General features: G+C 39.1%; 1 protein-coding gene across 19 annotated transcripts in view; it reads left to right on the top strand.

The window, feature by feature from the left end:
* DNM3 (dynamin 3) overlaps positions 1-20,858 on the top strand; it is a 658,236-nt gene that overhangs the window by 560,075 nt on the left and 77,303 nt on the right. For 2 of the 19 annotated variants that reach the window (XM_086344647.1, XM_086344645.1), the window contains one exon: positions 4,519-10,009. The exons of the other annotated variants lie outside the window; for them this stretch is intronic. In XM_086344647.1, the coding sequence (XP_086200773.1) occupies positions 4,519-4,524 (6 nt within the window). In that variant the 3' untranslated portion in view covers positions 4,525-10,009. Of the gene's footprint in view, positions 1-4,518; positions 10,010-20,858 lie in introns of those variants that run through there. 19 annotated transcript variants of the gene reach the window in all.

Genomic DNA, 20,858 nt, shown 5'->3' with positions numbered 1-20,858 from the left:
CCAGTTTGTGAGTCGTCTGCTTGATGGCTCTATGGTGGGGCTAATGGCGACCTCCTCCAAGAGGACTTGTGCCACACGCTGTGCCTCCCAGGTCTGCTGCAGCCAGAGCCCTGTCCCCACAGCAGGACACTGCTGACCCGTGCCTCCACAGGAGACACTCAAACCACAAAGGCAGGTCTGACTCAGCCTCTGTGGGGTGTCTGGGTCCTCTTGCACATGAGGTTTTATTTGAGCCTTCCAAACATCTCTGGCAGGTATGGGGTTTGATTCTAAATGCAACTCTGCTCTTCCTACCATCTTGTTGGGGCTTCTCCTTTGCCCTTGGACATGGGCTATATTTTTTTGGTGGGATCCAACATTCTCCTGTTGATGGTTGTTCAGCAACTAGTTGCAATTTTGGAGTTCTCACAGGGGAAGGTAAGTGCACATCCTTCTGTTCTGCCATCTTTATTTTATTTTCAGACATACTCAAGTTTCTTATTACAAATGCAAACTCCTGAGTCACTCCTAGGTTTTCTCAATTTTAATATTTGAAGATGGCACCTGGGAATACACATTTTAAATAAAGCTACCAGAATAATTTTACAACCCCTTACAGCTGTAGGTACTAAGAGCAGCCATAGTGTAAGACGCAAACACTATTAATATTTCCCTTCTATCATATCAAGGAAGATTTTTACACCCATAACCTTTGATTTTATTGTGAGATACATTGACAAAACATTAAGAAGTATCCCCTAAACTCAGGTTTACCAGAAATTCAGCTTTCTTGTCACACCCCATCCCAATTCCCTGTCAGCTGTGAGCAATAGCAAATCATTTTGCCAGTAGCTACAGAGGCTGTGAATGAATTCTGTTCACAGCTCTGACACTGATGGTGAGGAATCTTTATTTTTCCTCATTGAAAATGAGTGTTGGAGGTTCCCAGGTTGAAAGGAAGATCTTGAGAAGCCCTAATACATTTCTCCATGGCACAGGATCAGAACAGCCACGGGGTATGCCCTGCGAGCTCAAACGAACTCACTCTTTTCTGTGTATTTGTTTGTTCAAGGAGGTCATTACTGTATCTCTTTGTACTTTTGTGCTAAGAAGCTCAGAAATTTCCAGGGAGTTTTCCAGATGAGCCAAAGTGTATAACTAATACTTCATTTTTATTTTAAATCCAGAGTGAAAATGAATCCGAACTTGACACATTTTCTAAGTAGTAGAAAATTTGTTTGTATAGCTTTATAGTTTTAGTTTTTCTTTCTTTTACCTTTTGCTTTTTAGAACGTTTCTGCTAAATGATATTAACTCATTAAAAAGTATGTTCACGTTTTCCTTCTTTTGTGATTTCCGTACTTTGTACTCTGCCAAATTTGCCCATGATGTTCACTGACACTTGTTTTTCTAAATAGAAAATACAATTTGATTGATTTCAAAGGAAAGTTGAGGGTAACCTCTGGCTATGAAATGTTTTGGTATGTTAAGTAGTTCCTTTCCAATGTGTGAAAGACTGTTTCATTCTTGGGATCACTTTGAAGTCTGCCTTTAACCTAAATCTCCTTCCTGACTTCTGAAGTATTGTAAGTTTGTACTTGCTACCCTTGGAATACAAGGACAGGGTGATGCTGTTCCTTTAAGATATTAACTCAAACTGTATTATCTATTAATATTTCCATCTATGTTTCTGTCAGTCTGTTTCTACACATTTGCACTGGCTTAATTTACCTTAGAAACCTCACCTCTGTCACTCTTGCCCATGCCCTATTGTTAGGCTTAGATAGTCATCTACTGAGAAATTAATGGGGCCCTGGCCTGGTAGGTTATCTGCTCCATCAAAATACTGCAGTTTTAAATAGTCTTTGCTTGCTATGCCTGTGGGCCAAAGCACATAGACGTGTAACAAACACTTAGTGTTCAGCCATATTTCAGGGTAACAGCTTCTTGCATCTTCCTCCCAACTTTAGGGAGCCAGTGTACTTGTCTCAATTTCCTGAGGTAACTTTCTCATCTCCAATAGGTGAGGGCAGCCTGAAAGCCAGCCTTCTTTTATACATCATTCCTGCTTGTCCAGTCTGTTGGAGTTTGATGTCATTTATTATTTCTCTCATTTCACATAAAGGTTCAATGAACCTTTATGGAGCATTTGCCAGGTGTCAAGCATACAAAAATTTCTAGGTCCATGACTTCTGTCCTTAAGGGACTCACTCTCTGACAGAAACTTACAGTACAGTGTGAGAAAAGGTATGTTCAGGGTTTGGTTCCTAAGAAGCACCCAGCATGGATGGGTGGGGAAGGCAACCTAATGGGTGACACCTAACTGTTGAGGTCAGGCATGGTGGGACTGATGCCTACACAGCGGGCAGGGAATCAAGGCACCAAGGATGGGGTACCTTATCCTGTGCCACCGAGAAGCTATGAAAGGACAGGGTGGTGTTTTAGACTGTTTAGTCTAACTGCAGTGTAAAAGATAAATTTAATGGGAGCCCAGGAGATTTGTCAGGAGATTCTCAAGTAGCCAAGGAGAGAGGTTGTAAGGGCCTGAACCTGAAGAGTTTTAAAGAACAGATGATGATGTAAATGAAAAGTATGCCCCTTCCCAATCTTTTGGCTTAGATTTATTCTGGGAATTTAGTATGCCATCAGAATCAGTTGTAGGTTGACACATTTCCTTATAAGTTGTCGGTGGACAGCCTCCTCTTCTCAGGGGAAGAATCACCGTGTCCCCATTCCTGGTCCCAACTTATGTATGTTGCCATCTCCCAGACAGGTCCCCTGCCCAGCTCCCACTGGGCTGCTCTGCAGCTGTGACCATTAAGGTTTATGCTGACCCCTCTTATGAGCTTTTCCTCCCTTCCAAGTACTCACCAGACCCGACCCTGCTTAGCTTCCAAGATCAGACAAGATCGGGCACTTTCAGGGCAGTAGGACTATAGACGAGCTTTTCCTAACCACAGTGTCCGACAAACATTGAGCACTCACCGTGAATTTTACCATCTGTATGACACAAAAGTGAAAAATAAATTAGAATGAATAGTATTAAGCACATCTCAATGATTTTGGGAGTGTTGGGTTTCCTCTCATTCAGTCAATGCATTGCAACATTTCTCTAGTTAAAAAAAGCAAGTATGTTGTGAAAGTTGTGATCTATTACAGTCTTGTTCTGTGCTTTATTTGTTGCCTTTCAGTAATCTGTAGAGCTGTTTATCGTGGTTTTTTTTTTTTTCCTGATATGAACCAATTTCTTTGTTCTTTTCCTTGTACGTTTCTTCTTTTCTGCCCCCTTACCTCTTTTGGGATCTTGAGAGAGTGGTTTCAAGGGAAATTCTTTAAGAGACCTGCAAAATGTATTTTCTCCATTGAGTTAAAAAAAAAAAAAACCTCCATAGCAATAAACTTGGTTTAATGTGGTCAGTTTTATCACAGATCAGGCCTGCCCAAGGCAAGGGAGCTCAGCCAGTAATTTGGGAAGCCTTTGAAGCCACATGCACATGTATATATTAACCTCCGAAACTAGCCATAATTTTAATTAACATAAAATAATCTAAAGACATGCTGATTAGACACCGTGTGGCTTGAACAAAGCATTCTGGGCAGGGGGTTGGGAAATAGAGAACTTTGACCATTCCTATCCCCTACAGACAGGGTTTTCTTTAATCATTTAGAAGCACATTTTATTTTTTTCAACTTTTTTTTTTCCTTGCCTGATGTTCTTAGAGACCAAAAACAACAAAATTCCAAAAGCTTTTGCTAATTAGGAAGAGAGGAACTGAAACTGTTACAGATTATGTCAGTTAAACCTCACATTAGGAAAAAAAAAGTAGAACTCCAGATCTCTTTTAAAGCATATGATTTACACCCTATTCCAGTAAATTGAAGCAGGCCGAGAATTTTTCATTCATTTCTCTTGTGTGTCATGTGGGCCACACTTCGAGCTGTTGGTTCTCCCAGGGACAAAGCAGGAAGAATTAATTGGAGCCAGTGTTGCTTTTTATGATACGTGGTTTTGAGCTTCGGAGCAGTGGAGTGCAGTGTGAATCATGGAAGCAACCAACTGAAAAATCCTCAACCCTCTAACAAAAAGCAGATTTTTTTCCACATTTCTTCCAAGTTTTTATTTCACATGTGAGTCTGAGATAGAAAATACTTGGTAAAACTGTAAGGAAGCCGCAGTAGTTCTTGCTGTTTGGGGGTTTCCTGGAGAGAATCGTGTTCAGAATGTTCCTTTTTTTGCCAAAAGGTTTATTATGTGGACTGAAAGGCCCAACAGGACAGACTACACCATCTCCATTTTATTATACATGTTATTTACTGGGGTTTCCCTGAAGAAAGCTCAAGAATTCTTTCCCCATGAGTCACTGACCAAGTGATTGTTTTTTTAAAATATAAACTCTCCTTCAGCTGGTCAATTTGGAACATGGTCTTCTCATCTTCTGCTCACTTCAGGGCCGCTTTGCCTTCATCTGTAAATAATCACGTCTATAGCCAAATCGAGCAGTTTGAATGTAGCCAATTTCTTTCTGTTTTAACACTCAGGTCTAAGAAATCAACAGCCTGGTCAGGAAAGATTCAGAAGACTCCATCCTCTGAATGTGACCAACATAATTATATTTTCATTGCTTTGGCAAAAGGCCTCTCCGTGGTTTAATTTCTGCTGGAATTAATGAGATGGGGAAGTTCACCCTTTTTCACTGAGAATCGGCGGTGGTTGCTATGCCCAGATCCCATTCCCTTTTTACCTTTGTGAGTGGGTGAGATGATGTTGCCTTCTGCTCTCATCCTCTTATTGAGCAAGACACTGTAATGATTGTCCTTTGAGGTAGCTGAACTTTCTAATTAAATTTTGACACCTTAACAAATGTGTCATTATGAACATTAATCAAAGTTAACTTTTTCTCCATAAAAACAGCTCTATAATTGCAGTCATCTATTGTACAGGAACAATGTTGTTTTAGAGAATATTTCTGAACCCCTCCCCAGCTCCCTTCCCAGTGGCTGTAAGTCTGCTGATGCCAGCTGAGTGGTCTAGAGAGCCAGCTAATTACCTCCTTCCACAGCTTTTGATTTGGAGCCCAACTGATGGCGCCAGAGGCTGAACCACAGTCACATCTACAGGCCCCTGATTTGCCAAATGGAATCCATGCAGTTTGTTTCCTTTCTCACAGTGTTTTTACGATGGACTCAGCTAAAACTAGAAATAGACTAGGAATTATTTCAAAATATTAATGGATGATGGTTTAATATTAATGGATGATGGTTTAAATTTTGAGAAAATAGGTTTATGTGTGTGTTCACAAAAGGACACATGTAAACATATGACAAAATTTATTAGACATTCTTTTAATTATTTTCCACTAACTACAAGAATACCAAGGGCTTTTCAGGAGACTTCACATTTTATAGCGCAATTAAGTTTTTAATCCATTGTCTTTTGATGACTAATGTGTAAGGACTCATGTCCAAATCAGAAGTGCCTAGAATTCTTGCTAAACTGACATTCTTTTAAAATATACCTTAGTAAAGAAAAATTATTGTATGCATAGAGCAGTCTTCCCAGGTGGCTCAATGATAAAGAATCTGCCTGTAATGCAGGAGACCTGGGTTCGATCCGTGGGTCAAGAAGATCACCTGGAGGAGGAAATGACAACCAACTCCAATATTCTTGCCTAGAATGCCAGGCTGCAGTCCATGGGGTCCCAAAGAGTCAGACAAGACTGAGTGACTGATTACACACACACACATGCATAGAGGGAATAAGAACTCTCTTTCCAGGAGTTTCAGAGGAGTTAACCTGAGAGCCTGAGACCATAACAGTTGTCCCTCTGTTTCATAGAAAAAATTAAACACAAAAACTTTAGTTTCATGACCTTAATAATGTTTGTTTCTCCAAAAGAACTTTTTCAGCTGTATATTGCTTTCTTATTTGACGTTCCTTTGGAAAGAGAAATTGATTATTCTAAAGAAAATAATGTTAGAAAGCAAAACAGTTCTCAGACATTTGCAAGTTCAAGGTTTTATAAATGAATGGGTAACTTTTCTCACTATTAATTTGACTCCAAACACAATTTGGAGCACAATGGCAGTAAATATTTCAAACTCTATAGAGTAGAGTGAACAGAAAGTTAGTTCCAGTTTTCTTTATTGATGAGAAGTTGGGAAATTATGCATAATTTTAAAGAGCCGATAATCTAAACCATACAATAAGCACATGCTCTGTCTCTCTCTCTCACACATACACACACACACAGACACGCACACACACACACACACACACACACACACACACACACACAAACAGTTATCCATTAGAATAAATCTTCCTCATCTCATTTTCCAAACTTTTAAGTGTAGCTGTGCCCACTGATTCACTGATTCATCCCACAGAATTTAATGAGCACCTTCCATATGTCCAGCTATGTTTGGTGCTGGGTATAAAACATGAAGGAATTCCTGTTCTCAAAGAACTCCCTGCCTTGTAGTAGGGGAGGCTGATAAGAAAATCATTTATCATCACTTTTTATGATCATTGCTGTAATATTTCTGTTAGAGAGCATAGATGTGAGGTGCCTGATTATGTTTTCCTGACAAGCAAGGGTGTGGATCAGAAAATACTTGGAAAAGAAAGTGACTTTTGAGATAAATTTTGAAGGGTACAAGTAAGAATCTGGGAGAAAGCTGGGGAAAGGGGGATAGATCCTGGACAGAGGAGCAGTGTGATTAAAAATTCAGAGAAATGAGAGTGTAGTGGGAGAACTGGAGGTAGATGGCTATGAGTGCTTGAGGTTTGAATGATGATATGTAGAGGAGGCTGAGAGGCAGGGGAAGTAGACAGAGGACAAACCTCACTGGGCTCTGTATGCATGGGCAGGAGTTTAGACTTTATCCTAGGAGCACTATGGAGTCATTAAAGAAATTTAAACATGTGACCATCTTTAAATTTAATAAGAGTGTTATACTAGGCCAAGTGAGTATTAGTGTATCTAATCTATTAAGATATAGGACTGGAGACTAAAAAACTGTTGCAATAGAAGATGAATGTTGAAATGGGGACAGATAGACTTCTATTTTAAACGGAATAAACAACTGGGGCTTCCCTGGTCATCTAGTGGTTAAGAATCCAGACTTCTATTTTAAAAGGAATCACCCATAGGGACTTCTCTGGTCATCTGGTGGTTAAGATTCTGCCTTGCAACACCCAGGACACGGATTTGATCCCTGGTCTGGGAAGATCCCACATGCCGTGAGGCAACTAAGCCTCAGCACTGCAGCTACCGAGCCCTCAGGCTGCATCTACTGAAGCCTGTGCACGTAGAGCCTGTGCACCACAAGAGAAGCCGCCACAATGAGAAGCCTGCATGCTGCAACGAAGAGTAACCCCGCTCACCGCAGCTACACAAAGCCTGTGTGCGGCAACGGAGATCCACCACAGCCAAAGAAATAAATACATCTTACAAAATAATAATAATGGCAAACAGGCCAGATACCCTGATGGTACCCACAACACAATTATAGTTAAAATGCTGCATGTGATATAGAACATTTGTTTTTAATGCATTGCCAAATGGATTGAAGGAAAGAATTCACAGAGGCCATAAAATAAAGTGAAAGCAAGAAACCTGGCAGGTGAGCAAATGCTAGAACTGATTTTCATTCTCAGGGTTTCACCCAGACTCTAGAGATCTTGAACCTTCATCATGGTGGCCAAAGAAGGCCTGGGGAATAGGTGTTAAGCTTAGGACATTACTGTTTCTAAGGAGTCTAACAAGGAGACTGGCATACAGGCTGGCATTACAAAAAAACAACCTTAATGTAAAGGCATAACTAGAAATAGACCCAGTGTTCAGAAGGATGAAGCAAAGGAATGATCCTTTATTGACATTGGCATTAAACTGAAGGACAATGGTGCTGGTGATCTGATCCCAAATCCCCTCATTTGAGTGTAAGGTCTGAATTGATGTGATGTGCATTGTGAAAAACTTCAAGTACAGAATTTAATTTTCCTGGGAAACTAGCATAAGCAAATATAAATCATTTCTGGAAAAATACAAGTTTAACCCAGGTCTTAACTCTCTCAGATAGAGTTCTAAGGAAAATGAACAATTCACAAGGAACAAAGAAAGGAATGACATAAGGAAACAAGCTATAACTGAGAACCAAGAGGAACAACAGACAGGGAAGTCAGGCCACCAAGGAAAGATATTGGAGTTATTAGGCACAGAAATAAATTTAAATGTTTTACATGTTTAAGAAGTGAAAGAGAAACTTGTAAGTATGAGTAAGAAAGAACAAGGAGATTTGTGTGGTGAAAAGAATAACTTCTAGAAATGAAATTCAATCATTGAAATGAAAAATTCAATCAAAAGATTCCAAGAAACAAATTAGACTTAACAGAATAAAGAATTAGTGAACTGGAAAATCTGTAATGATATGAATACACTGACCAAAAGAAAGTTCAGGCCAGAATAAAGCCTGCAAAGAAAATAATTGAGATCATAGACTGAGCAGGTCTATCTAACATATGTCTAATCAGAGTTCTCGAAGGAAACAGAGAATGGAGAAAGGCAGTAGTCAAAAAAGGACTAGCAGAATGTTCAAAGTAACATTGTTTATAATAATGAAAATCTGGAAACAATCTAAATGACCATCAGTGGAAGGGGAAATAAATATTGCAGTATATTTTCACAGTGGAGTTATAGTACAGCATCCCAAACAAGTGGACTGTAGTACATTTAACAGTATGCATGAATTAGCAATATAAGTTAAAGAGATTATACTACATAATTTTTTATGAAATTAAAATAATAAAAACAATTCTTTAAGGGTACATATAGATGCAATGAAACAATAAGAAAAGGAAAGTAAAGGAATGATGGTTGTTTTCATAGATGGTTAACTCTGGTGACAGAAACAGAGATGAATTGGTAGAAAACACCCTCTGAGTAGATGCAGTTATTTAAAGTACTAGCTTTTGTTTTGGATAATGAATTCATGGGGGCTTATTACATTATAAAAATAAGTAATTTAAAATCTAAGTAAATAAAATTGATTCATACATTGACCAATGATGAAAATGTGCCATGAACCCAGAATTATGAATAATCCAACTTTATATACTAGAAGTATATTGAGGAAGATGGTAGGAGAGAGAGAAAAAAAGAAAAGAGAACAAGAGAGGAAGGAAGACAGAATTTCATAAAATTGTTTTTTTAATATTTACTTTTATTTGATTGTGCTGGTGTTAGCTGTGGTACTTAGGATCTTTCTTGTGGCACAGAAATCTTTAATTGTAGCAAGTGAACTCTTAGTTGCAGCACACCAACTCTTAGTTGTGGCATGCAAACTCTTAGTTATGGCATGTAGGTTCTAGTTCCCTCACCAGGTATTGAACCCAGGTCCCCTGCATTGGGAGCTTGGAGTCTTAGCCACAGGACCATCAGAGAAGTCCTCCTAAAATTGTTGAAGTCTGACAATTCTCAGAAAGCACATACATCCTAATAGAATTAAATAATGATAATAAATACACACTTAGGTAAATGATAATGAAACTATAAGACAAAAGAAAGTGGGGAAAACCACTAGACCATTCAGGTATGACCTAAATCAAATCCTTATGATTATACAATGTAAGTGAGAAATAGATTTAAGGGACTAGATCTGATAGTGTGCCTGATGAACTATGGACGGAGGTTCCTGACAATGTACAGGAGACAGGTACCAAGACTATCTCCAAAAAAAAGAAAGGCAAAAAAGCAAAATGGCTGTCTGAGGAGGGCTTACAAATAGCTGTGAAAAGAAGAGAAGCAAAAAGCAAAGGAGAAAAGCAGAGATATAAGCATCTGAATGCAGAGTTCCAAAGAATAGCAAGGAGAGATAAGAAAGCCTTCCTCAGCGATCAATGCAAAGAGATAGAGGAAAACAATAGAATGGGAAAGACTAGAGAGAGATCTCTTCAAGAAAATTGGAGATACCAAGGGAACATGCAAAGATGGACTCAATAAAGGACAGAAATGGTATGGACCTAGCAGAAGAAGAAGACATTAAGAAGAGGTGGCAAGAATATACAGAAGAACTATACAAAAAAGATCTTCATGACCCAGATAATACAATTGTGTGATCACTCACCTAGAGCCAGACATCCTGGAATGCGAAGCCAAGTGGGCCTTAGGAAGCATCACTACGAACAAAGCTAGTGGAGGTGATGGAATCCCAGTTGAGCTATCTCAAATCCTAAAAGATGATGCTGTGAAAGTGCTACACTCAATATGCCAGCAAATTTGGAAAACTCAGCAGTGGCCACAGCATTGGAAAAGATCAGTTTTCATTCCAATCCCAAAGAAAGGCAATGCCAAAGAATGCTCAAACTACCACACAATTGCACTCATCTCACACGCTAGTAAAGTAATGCATAAAATTCTCCAAGCCAGGCTTCAGCAATACGTGAACCGTGAACTTCTAGATGTTCAGTCTGGTTTTAGAAAAGGCAGAGGAACCAGAGATCAAATCGCCAAATCCGCTGGATCATCGAAAAAGCAAGAGAATTCCAGAAAAACATCTATTTCTGCTTTATTGACTATACCACAGCCTTTGACTGAGTGGGTCACAATAAACTGTGGAAAATTCTGAAAGAGATGGGAATACCAGACCACCTGACCTGCCTCTTGAGAAACCTGTATGCAGGTCAGGAAGCAACAGTTAAAACTGGACACAGAACAACAGACTGGTTCCAAATAGGAAAAGGAGTACGTCAAGGCTGTATATTGTCACCCTGCTTATTTAACTTATATGCAGAGTACATCATGAGAAACACTGGGCTGGATGAAGCACAAGCCAGAATCAAGATTGCTGGGAGAAATATCAATAACCTCTGATATGAAGATGACACCACGCTTATGGCAAAAGGGAAAAACTAAAGAGCCTCTTGATGAAAGTGAAAGAGGAGAGTGAAAAAGTTGGCTTAAAGCTCAACATTCAGAAGACTAAGATCATGGCATCCAGTCCCATCACTTCATGGCAAATAGATGGGGAAACAGTGGAAACAGTGGCTGACTTTATTTTGGGGGGCTCCAAAATCACTGCAGATGGTGACTGCAGCCATGAAATTAAAAGACACTTACTCCTTGGAAGGAAAGTTATGTCCCACCTAGACAGCATATTAAAAAGCAGAGACATTACTTTGCCAACAAAGGTCTGTCTAGTCAAGGCTATGGTTTTTCCAGTAGTCATGTATGGATGAGAGAATTGGACTGTAAAGAAAGCTGAGGGCCGAAGAATTGATGCTTTTGAACTGTGGTGTTGGAAAAGACTCTTGAGAGTCCCTTGGACTGCAAGGAGATCCAACCAGTCCATCCTAAAGGAGATCAGTCCTAGGTGTTCATTGGAGGGACTGATGTTGAAGCTGAAACTTCAATACTTTGGCCACCTGATGCGAAGAGCTGAGTCATTGGAAAAGATCCTGATGCTGGGAACGATTGAGGGCAGGAGGAGAAGGGGACAACAGAGGATGAGATGGCTGGATGGCATCACCGACTCAATGGACATGAGTTTGGGTAAACTCCGGGAGTTGGTGATGGACAGAGAGGCCTGGCATGCTGAGGTTCATGGGGTCACAATGAGTCGGAGGTGACTGAGCGATTGAACTGAACTGAACTGAAGACTCAAGTCCACACTCTAACAAAATTTATTACACATCTATATATAGAGTATTTTGTTCATCATAATGAATTCAGACCAGAAAAATAACAGAATATAAGAACCCTCAAATTTGAAAAGCTGGAAAAAACTTAAAAATAATCTGTTTAACATATGAACATTTCTGTAAAATTTATATAAATACAAGAAAGAAGAGGGAAGTAACATTTGTACAATGCCTTAGATATGTATCAGTCATTGTTCTGGTGTTTTGAAAATCTCATTCAGTTCTCACAACAAATATTTATTGAGTTGCAGTTCTTATTTCCATTTTGTGGTAGAAAAGACCACGGCTTGGAGAGATTAAATAACTTACCCAATTTGACAGAGCTGACAAATGGTAAATTCAAATTCTGGAGAAGTGCCAAATAGCCCTGTCCAACCTCCCCATCTTCCCAGTAGCATTTTCAATAAATGAATAATATAATATGTATTAGCCATTGCCTTCTCCAATGTATTAGCCACGATGTCACCAAATAGAACACTTTCTGTGTAACCTTACAATACCACCATTTCCAATATCAAGGGTTTCTGACCCCAGAGATGTGCCTCGGAAGATCAGTTCTCCCTTCTCACTTCTCTAGACTTTTTTCCCACTTGGATACTCTGCCAATTCCTCCACCACTTGCTTCGTCATCCGTTTAAAAGTACAGTCACTATTTTCTAATGGTGCAATGGTTTTGAATCCTGATTCTTATACATAAACAAATTATTGAATCTCTATGAGCCTCAATTTCCTCATATGCAAATTGGGAAATAACACATACTCACCAAGGATATTGTAATGATTAAATGAGATTAAATAAAGGCCTTAATCCACATCCTGGCACTAAGAATTTCTCAATAAGTGATTGCTATTGCTATTATTAGGTCCTGTACAGGTACAGAAAGGGCTTTCATAGTCAGTGGTACTTATTTTCCTTTCCTAGGTGGCCTCAGATTAAATGATCCATCTTTAGCCTACTGGTTATGGTCTAATATCATCTTCAGTTCAGCTCAGTTCAGTCACTCAGTCGTGTCTGACTCTTTGCGACCCCATGAATCGCAGCTTAGTTGTCATTAATTATAGATTATTTTAATAAGAAAATAGATATGAAATATTCTGTTCTCAATTTCACATTGAGGTAATATGGATACAGTGATATATTGTGTGTGAAGTCGCTCAGTCGTGTCCAACTCTTTGCGACCCCATGGACTGTAGCCCTCCAGGCTCCTCTCTCCATGGGATTCTCCAGACAAGAATACTGGAGTGGATTGCCATTTCCTTCTCCAGGGGATCTTCCCAACCCAGGGATCAAACCCGGGTCTCCTACATTGCAGGCAGAAGCTTTATCCTCTGAGCCACCAGAGAAGCCCATATGGATATAGTGATATATTACAAATATCCATTTTCTAAATTAAGATTTTTTAAAAATCCCAAAGGTTCATCCCCTGAGTTGAATACACTACAATAGAATAAATGAAGACAATGTGCACTAAGTTTCTAAAGAATATGTGTGAAAGTTGCTGAGTCGTGTCAGACTCTGTGACCCCATGGACTATACATGTCCATGGAATTCTCTAGGCCAGAATACTGGAGTGGGCAGCCTTTCCCTTCTCCAGGGGATCTTCCCAACCCAGGGATCAAACCCAGGTCTCCCGCAATGCAGGCAGATTCTTTACCAACTGGGCCACTATCATACATTACAGAAAGTGAAATAACTATTGACTATGATAAACTGTAGGCATATTTAAGTTAGTCTGGCCAAAGAGTACTTTTGCCTCCAGGATTTATTTTTTCTGAATTAAGTGGTTATATACAATCATGTTAATGATACAGTGATTTATGAAGGGGATTGCTATACTGTTAGGAGTTAGAAACAGAAAAACACCAAATCCCCATGTATATAAACAACTCATTCTGAGGCCAGAAGAGGGAGGAGAAGAGGTGGGAAAAAACATCAGACTGCATCATCAACATGTACATTGTGTGATTCGTGTCCATGTACATACAAACTGGTGTTGGTTTCTGGAAATAAAAATGCCTATTTTATTTTCAAATTGTGCAAATTTGATACACCTAATAGGCAGAGAGTTTTATATTTTGCCTTTCAACTAATCACTGTATCATTTTTTTCAAACAAAGAAGATAATAAGTACTAAGTGCTATTATAGAATATCTTCTTTCTGCTATGATGGTTGCCATCATAAAGTTGCTTACATTTTTCATACCCTTCCATTTTATCTCATTAATATATTCCTAGTAGGTGCACTCCCCTGGTGGCTCACACAGTAAAGCATCTGCCTACAATGCAGGAGACCCAGGTTCAATCCCTGGGTTGGGAAGATCTCCTGGAGAAGGAAATGGCAACCCACTCCAGTATTCTTGCCTGGAAAATCCCATGGACGGAGGAGCCTGGTAGGCTATGGTCCATGGGGTCGCAAAGAGTCAGACACGACTGAGAGACTTCACTTTCACTTTCAGTAGGTGCACTCTTCCTCCTGCTAATGACTTAATATGTTCATGAATCCAGAGAAATGGATTTCATTTTCCTTTGCAGAACAACATTCTCTGCCACTTTGTGTAGTGTTCAGACTTTCTGAGGATTGCTTAGCTATCATGGTATAACTAGAGAAGAAGAAAGGAAGTACTTTGCTTGCATAAAAATTAATGTAAAAGCAGTTCTCCCAGGAGCACAGCAATACAGTGAAGTCTAGATTATCTATTAGACTCTCAGAGACCAGGGTGTGCTAGAGGACGAATAGGAGAAGAAAAAAGCTTCGGTTCTCGCTCATGTTATACTTACTTTGTAAAAAGAATTTCGTTCTCTTTTACACAAGATGCAATTCATGAGACCCCTTTATATCAGCAGGAAACTCATCTGTCTGCATAGATGGAACCTGATGGCTGTTAACAGCATGACAAAACACTGCTGAACAGTTCAGGATACAGGGATAAGGAGTATCATTCTATCATTCCCAACTGAAACAACATCAGAAAATGTAGGCAGGCTAAATAGAATTATCCAAAATGGAGCCCGTCTGATATTCCAAGTCTCTTGGAGACAAAAGTGCTATTCACCTCTTCTTCCTTCCTACGGCTGAAATTCATTTGCATCCACTGACATCCTTTAAATTATTACCCTCCTGGGAAAGTCTGAACCCCCTGTAGAACACTTACAAACATTCAGTTGTTTCTGATCAGACCTATTTTGTTTGTAGTTCCCCTGACTCTTATTTTAGTATCCCAGGAAAGAAAAATCACTGCCAGAAATATAGCAAATGTTGACCATCTAGATTCTCTGGGTTTTAGGGACTTCCTGCAGCAATTTTAAAATTTGAGATATCTACTTAATGCTTTAAAGGTCATAATTCCAGAAGTCTGGCTTTTATCTGAACCTTGAGAATGATAAATCTAATAGAATTTCTTGTGCCCAGAGAAAATGCAAAATGGGAACTAGAAGATTCCAAAAATTCAGCTGCAGAGTAATGGATGGCTTTCTCCAAATATCTGTTAAAATCTTACTATAAGAAATTCTAGGATTTTTTAAGTAAAATTGTTTGTTTGGCAACAAGAATTTAGCACTTTCAAAGCATTCACATGGTCTGTTCCCCAGGACTCCCTTAAAGATTGCTTTGCTGAGGCTGTTGAACATCTGTCAGCATTTTCAGCATAAACCATCGGCTCAAAAAAAATTCTTCAGTCTGAAACTGGGTATATCAGATACCAGCTCAGGAGTTTTTATGTGTATTCAGGAAAATAAGTTCAGCTGTTTTTAAGCTAGAGCTATAGAAAAAAAAAAATCTAATATACCATTTCAAGACATGCTTGTAGCTTATACATAGGTAAAAGGAAAACAGACTTCTACCCAACTAAAATGAATGGGAAACATCTAAATGATTTGATAGTTGTGAGTTTTTCTTGACACTGTCTTGCTGAAACAGGATGTCTTCATTGGAGCTGGGTGACCACATTCTTAGTAGGATGGTATATGGAACTCTGCCCAGCATTAATCCAGAGGTCAGAATGTGCCCACCTCTTGGCAGCTGAGGATGAATGGCCTAAGTGACAAATTCCATTTCTTCAGCTTCCCAGATCATTGTACAGCCAGAGACTAATACAATACACAGCAGTTTGCCAAAAGGGATCGTGATCCGCTGGTGGATTGTGGTTTTGCACAGCTTCGACATACATTATCTTGACATCTAAAATTACTTCTCAGAGTACAGCTGTGCGTGTGATACTGGCCTTCATTCCACTGAATGATCCCGTGCAGTCCACTTACAACAGGAATGCACTTTTGAACCAAAAACTGTCACTACAAATCTCACCGTGAGTACAAGAATTCATGAAGAGTTCCAGTTTATTGGTTCGCAAGGATTTGCTTATGAAGTTAAAGAGATCATGTCTTAAAATTGTTATCGCATACAAGATGGAAAAACCATTTCAGTGAATGAGCTCCGGATATTGATTTTTTTCAGTTAACTACTTGTAATGTGAACATTTTTTTCCTTTATATATAAATGTTAATTGGAAATAGAAAGGTAAGAAATGAGTAGCTCTTTAACATAACAGTCCTCTCTATCAGGTTCTGTGTTGTGGAACTTTTTTGAACTGAAACTTTCTTAAATCACTACAGCATAACCCTCAGGAAAAAAAGTACAAAAACTCAAAACATAAACAATTAAAAAACATACTAAAATTGAGCCACTGTTTTATATACATAAATAGCTCTGCTTTGATCACAGAGTCTTCTATTCCAATAGGAGTTTCTTCCCCATGGCAATGGGAAAATGTCCCAGTTTTTCTGATGAATTTGTGCTATTGAACACTGAACTTAAAGCTTCTAAAGCTGAATTTCAAGTCTAGCTCTTCAACTTATATTGTATAGCCTTGGAAAAATTATGCATCTCATGACTTGTAGTTTTTGAAAAAGGAGGTAAGTCTACCTATGTTACAACTTTGATCAAAATCTCTAAACAAATTATGTGAGTAAAACAATTTCAAAATTGTATACCTCACACTTATACAAAGTACATATTCATATTTCTACAAATAGTACATAGAATTCTTACTAACATCAAAGGAAAAGAGAAGTTTAAACTACGTGAATCCCAAATAAAATTTGACAAACAAATGGTGGTTAGGATGTAAATTGCTTTTGGTATTAATCTTTGATTCACTTATTCATGGTTTACAAAATGCTTTGTAAGAATTAATAGCTATTCTGAAATAGCTAATAATAGTCAACACATAAGTAGTAACACTTAATGTGTTAATGGGTGCATCTGTGTGTCTGTAGTATATAAAACATTTTTTGCTCTAGAATATTCTGAAGAAAAAGAGAAAACTTAGCACCAGAGCTCTCAAAGGTTATTTTAAACTATACTTTAAAATACCTTTTAAAGGATCTTTTTGAAGGACTTGTGGACTTTGATTTCCAGCAGATTTTTAGACTAGTTATCTTGACTTCAAAACATCCAGAGATATTGAGGACCGTGTGAGAAGTGCTCTTTTTATCCCTGACTGAGCTCTCAAGAAAAATGAGAAATCCTTGGGGTATGGAAATACGAAGGAGGCTGGAGATCAGAGGGTTAAGCCTGCGGTGAAACTACAGCTGTTCATGGGGCATTTGCCTTCACTATACCCAATAGCTTTGGGTTTACATAGTCATTTGAGGATAGGAGAAAAGACTTCAGTAAGAACAAACTGGAACAAAGACCCTGGCAGGAAGCAGGGTCCTCAAAGAGATACACCTTCAATGAAATGATAGATCAAGAAAAATCTACTGGCCAATAATGGGAGAAAACAAGGAAAATTATTTGTCTCAACCTGGGTTCTGGGTAGAAGAAAAGTCTTCCTTGAGAATCCATGTTATCACTGTCATGTGATTTGGGGTTCAGATTTGTACCACTTGCATGGTCAAGCAGATCGAAAGCTGAGAAATTAAAAATGGTCCCTGGTTGGAAACAGTTCTGGGAGCATATAGAAAAATAAATATTCTCTAGAGGAATGCACCCTCATATCAGACCTAATAGGAGTCACACAAATAAAAATATACAAATACACAATCCAACATTTAAAAGGAAGCTGTCATGACTGAGTAAAGAGAATAGCAAACAGTAGAAAAGATGTTGGACTATGTTTAAAATGTTTGAAGAAATAAAATAAACCATAAACTTGAGAAAGGAATACCTTTTCTTTAAAGACAATGCATATTTTTAAAAAGAATCAAATAAAACTTTTAGAATAAAAAGTGCAGTTTTGAAATTGAAACTTTCAGTCAGTTCAGTTCAGTTTAGTCGCTCAGTCATGTCGGACTCTTTGTGACCCCATGAATCGCAGCACACCAGGCCTCCCTGTCCATCACCAACTCCCGGAGTTCACTCAGACTCACATCCATTGAGTCAGTGATACCATCCAGCCATCTCATCCTCTGTCGTCCCCTTCTCCTCCTGCCCCCAATCCCTCCCAGCATCACAGTCTTTTCCAATGAGTCAACTCTTCACATGAGGTGGCCAAAGTACTGGAGTTTCAGCTTTAGCATCATTCCTTCCAAAGAAATCCCAGGGCTGATCTCCTTCAGAGTGGACTGGTTGGATCTCCTTGCAGTCCAAGGGGCTCTCAAGAGTCTTCTCCAACACCACAGTTCAAAAGCATCAATTCTTTGGGGCTCAGCTTTCTTCACAGTCCAACTCTCATATCCATACATGACCACTGGAAAAACCATAGCCTTGACTAGACGGACCTTTGTTGGCAAAGTAGTGTCTCTGGTTTTGAATATGCTATCTAGGTTAGTCATAACTTTCCTTCCAAGGAGTAAGCATCTTTTAATTTCATGGCTGAAGTCACCATCTGCAGTGATTTTGGAGCCCCCAAAAATAAAGTCTGACACTGTTTCCACTGTCCCCCATTAAAACTTTACAAGTGAATTAAAGACTAAGTAAGCTGAAGCAAGACTAAGTGAAACAGATTGTATGCAGTGGTGCACTGATAAATGTTTTTAAAGTGGCTCTCTAGAGGTTGGGGAGAAAACCCTTTCATGTAGTGTTTGCCAGTTTCCATGGTGTACCTAACCCACCACAGCCCATTTTAAGCTACCAATGTGATGACAGTGAATGTGGACCAGGGAGAGGATATGCCCAGTTGGCTATTGTAAGCTGATACAAGCCAGTTCCTACACACGACTGGATGTATAACTAAGTTACCCAGAATACAACACAGAAAGGCACAGTGATAGGAAATGTGCATGAGACATAAAGGATAGCATGAGAAAGTCTGATGTAAGTTTAATCATTAATGTCAGTTATGAATTCTAAGATCTAGGAGCACCACAGATAACATGCAGAAACACATGGTAATGAAATTGCAGAACACCAAAGGCAATCTCAAAAGTATTCAGAAAAAAAAAGAGAGATCAGCTTCCAAGGAACAAGAATTAATACTTCTTGAGAACAATGGAAATAAATAACAGAATAATTTTCAAAGAACAGACAGAAATATTGTTAAACTAGAAATAGTTATCCTAATTATGTTAAATATTATTAGTAGTAGTAAAGTGAAGGTATATTAAAGGCATTTCAAACAACAAAAGCAGAGAGTTTATCATCAATGGATGACACAAAAGGAACTTTTTGTAAAAGTACTTTGGGAATATTGGAAAGGAATAAGGACAAAGAACATTTATGTAAATTGAAGATGAGAGGAGAAGGAGATGACAGAAGATGAGATGGTTGGATGACATCACCAACTCAATGGACATGAGTTTAAGTAGGCTCTGGGATTTGGTGGTGCACAGGGAAGCCTGGAGTGCTGCAGTCCGTGGGGTTGCAAAGAGTCAGACACGACTAAGCAACTGAACTGAACTGATCTGAAGCTGACATAAAAATAACAGTAATAATTAAAGGCTATATGAACGGCTTTATTTTCCCACAAATAATAAACAGCTTTTTATGCATTTAACTTATCATATTACCACTTAGAAGTTTTAATCATCTTTTGTTCACTTTTGACTTATTAAGAAAAAATCAGGAAGAAAACGTTAAACACTGTGGTAAAAGATTTACTTGTTTTAGTCCAAGTTACATTTTGCTGACCATGCTAACTATTTAGGTAGGTTTTTTAATACATTTTTTAAAGATTTATTTATTTTATTTTTGGCTGTGCTGAGTCTTTGTTGCTGCGCACAGGTTTTCTTTAGTTGTAGGGAGCGAGAGCTACTTACTGTCTAGTTGCGGTTTGCAGGCTTCTCATTGAGGGGGCTTCAGTAGTTTCATTCCCTCCTGCTCTAGGTGCATGGGCTCAGTAGTTGTGGTGCTCAGGCTTAGTTGCTCCATGGCATGTGGGATCTTCCTGGACCAGGGATTGAACCTGTGTCCCCTGCTTTGGCACATGGCTTCTTAACCACTAGACCACCAAGGAAGTGCTTGGTAGGTTTTTAATTTGTAATGAAAGATCCATATATATTGGTAGGAAGAGAACACTCTCTTTTGTGTTTCTTGAACTACTCTCACACTACTCAGCAGATGGTCCTCAACTTACCATGGTTCAGATATGATTTCTCTACTTCAGGATGGCGAGAAAAAGTTTCATATTCAGTAGAATCCATACTTTGAATCTTGAGCTTTTCCTCAGTTAGCAGTATGCTTTATGATCCTCTCTCATGATGCTGGGGCAGCGGCAGGATCATGCAGGTAAACTGCCAACACCCTTGCAGCCATATTGCACCCACACAGCTATTCTGTTTTTCACTTTCAGTATGGTAGTCAATAAATTACATGAGATATTCAACACTTTATTGCATAAAATAGGCTTTGTGTTAGGTGGTTTTGCCCAACTGCAGGCTAATGTAAGTGTTCTGAGCACACTTAAGGTCACCTCAGTTCAGTTCAGTCGCTCAGTCGTGTCTGACTCTTTGCGACCCCATGAATCGCAGCACGCCAGGCCTCCCTGTCCATCACCAACTCCTGGAGTTCACCCAGACTCATGTCCATCGAGTCAGTGATGCCATCCAGCCATCTCATCCTCTGTCGTCCCCTTCTCCTCCTGCCCCCAATCCCTCCCAGCATCACAGTCTTTTCCAATGAGTCAACTCTTCACATGAGGTGGTCAAAGTACTGGAATTTCAGCTTTAGCATCATTCCTTCCAAAGAAATCCCAGGGCTGATCTCCTTCAGAATGGACTGGTTGGATCTCCTTGCAGTCCAAG

The sequence above is a fragment of the Bos grunniens genome, chromosome 16, assembly GCF_055505025.1.
Source record: "Bos grunniens cultivar Pamir isolate PY7600 chromosome 16, Bosgru_T2T1.0, whole genome shotgun sequence".
Classification (NCBI taxonomy): Eukaryota; Metazoa; Chordata; class Mammalia; order Artiodactyla; family Bovidae; genus Bos; species Bos grunniens.
This window is presented reverse-complemented; position numbering and strand designations above follow the sequence as displayed.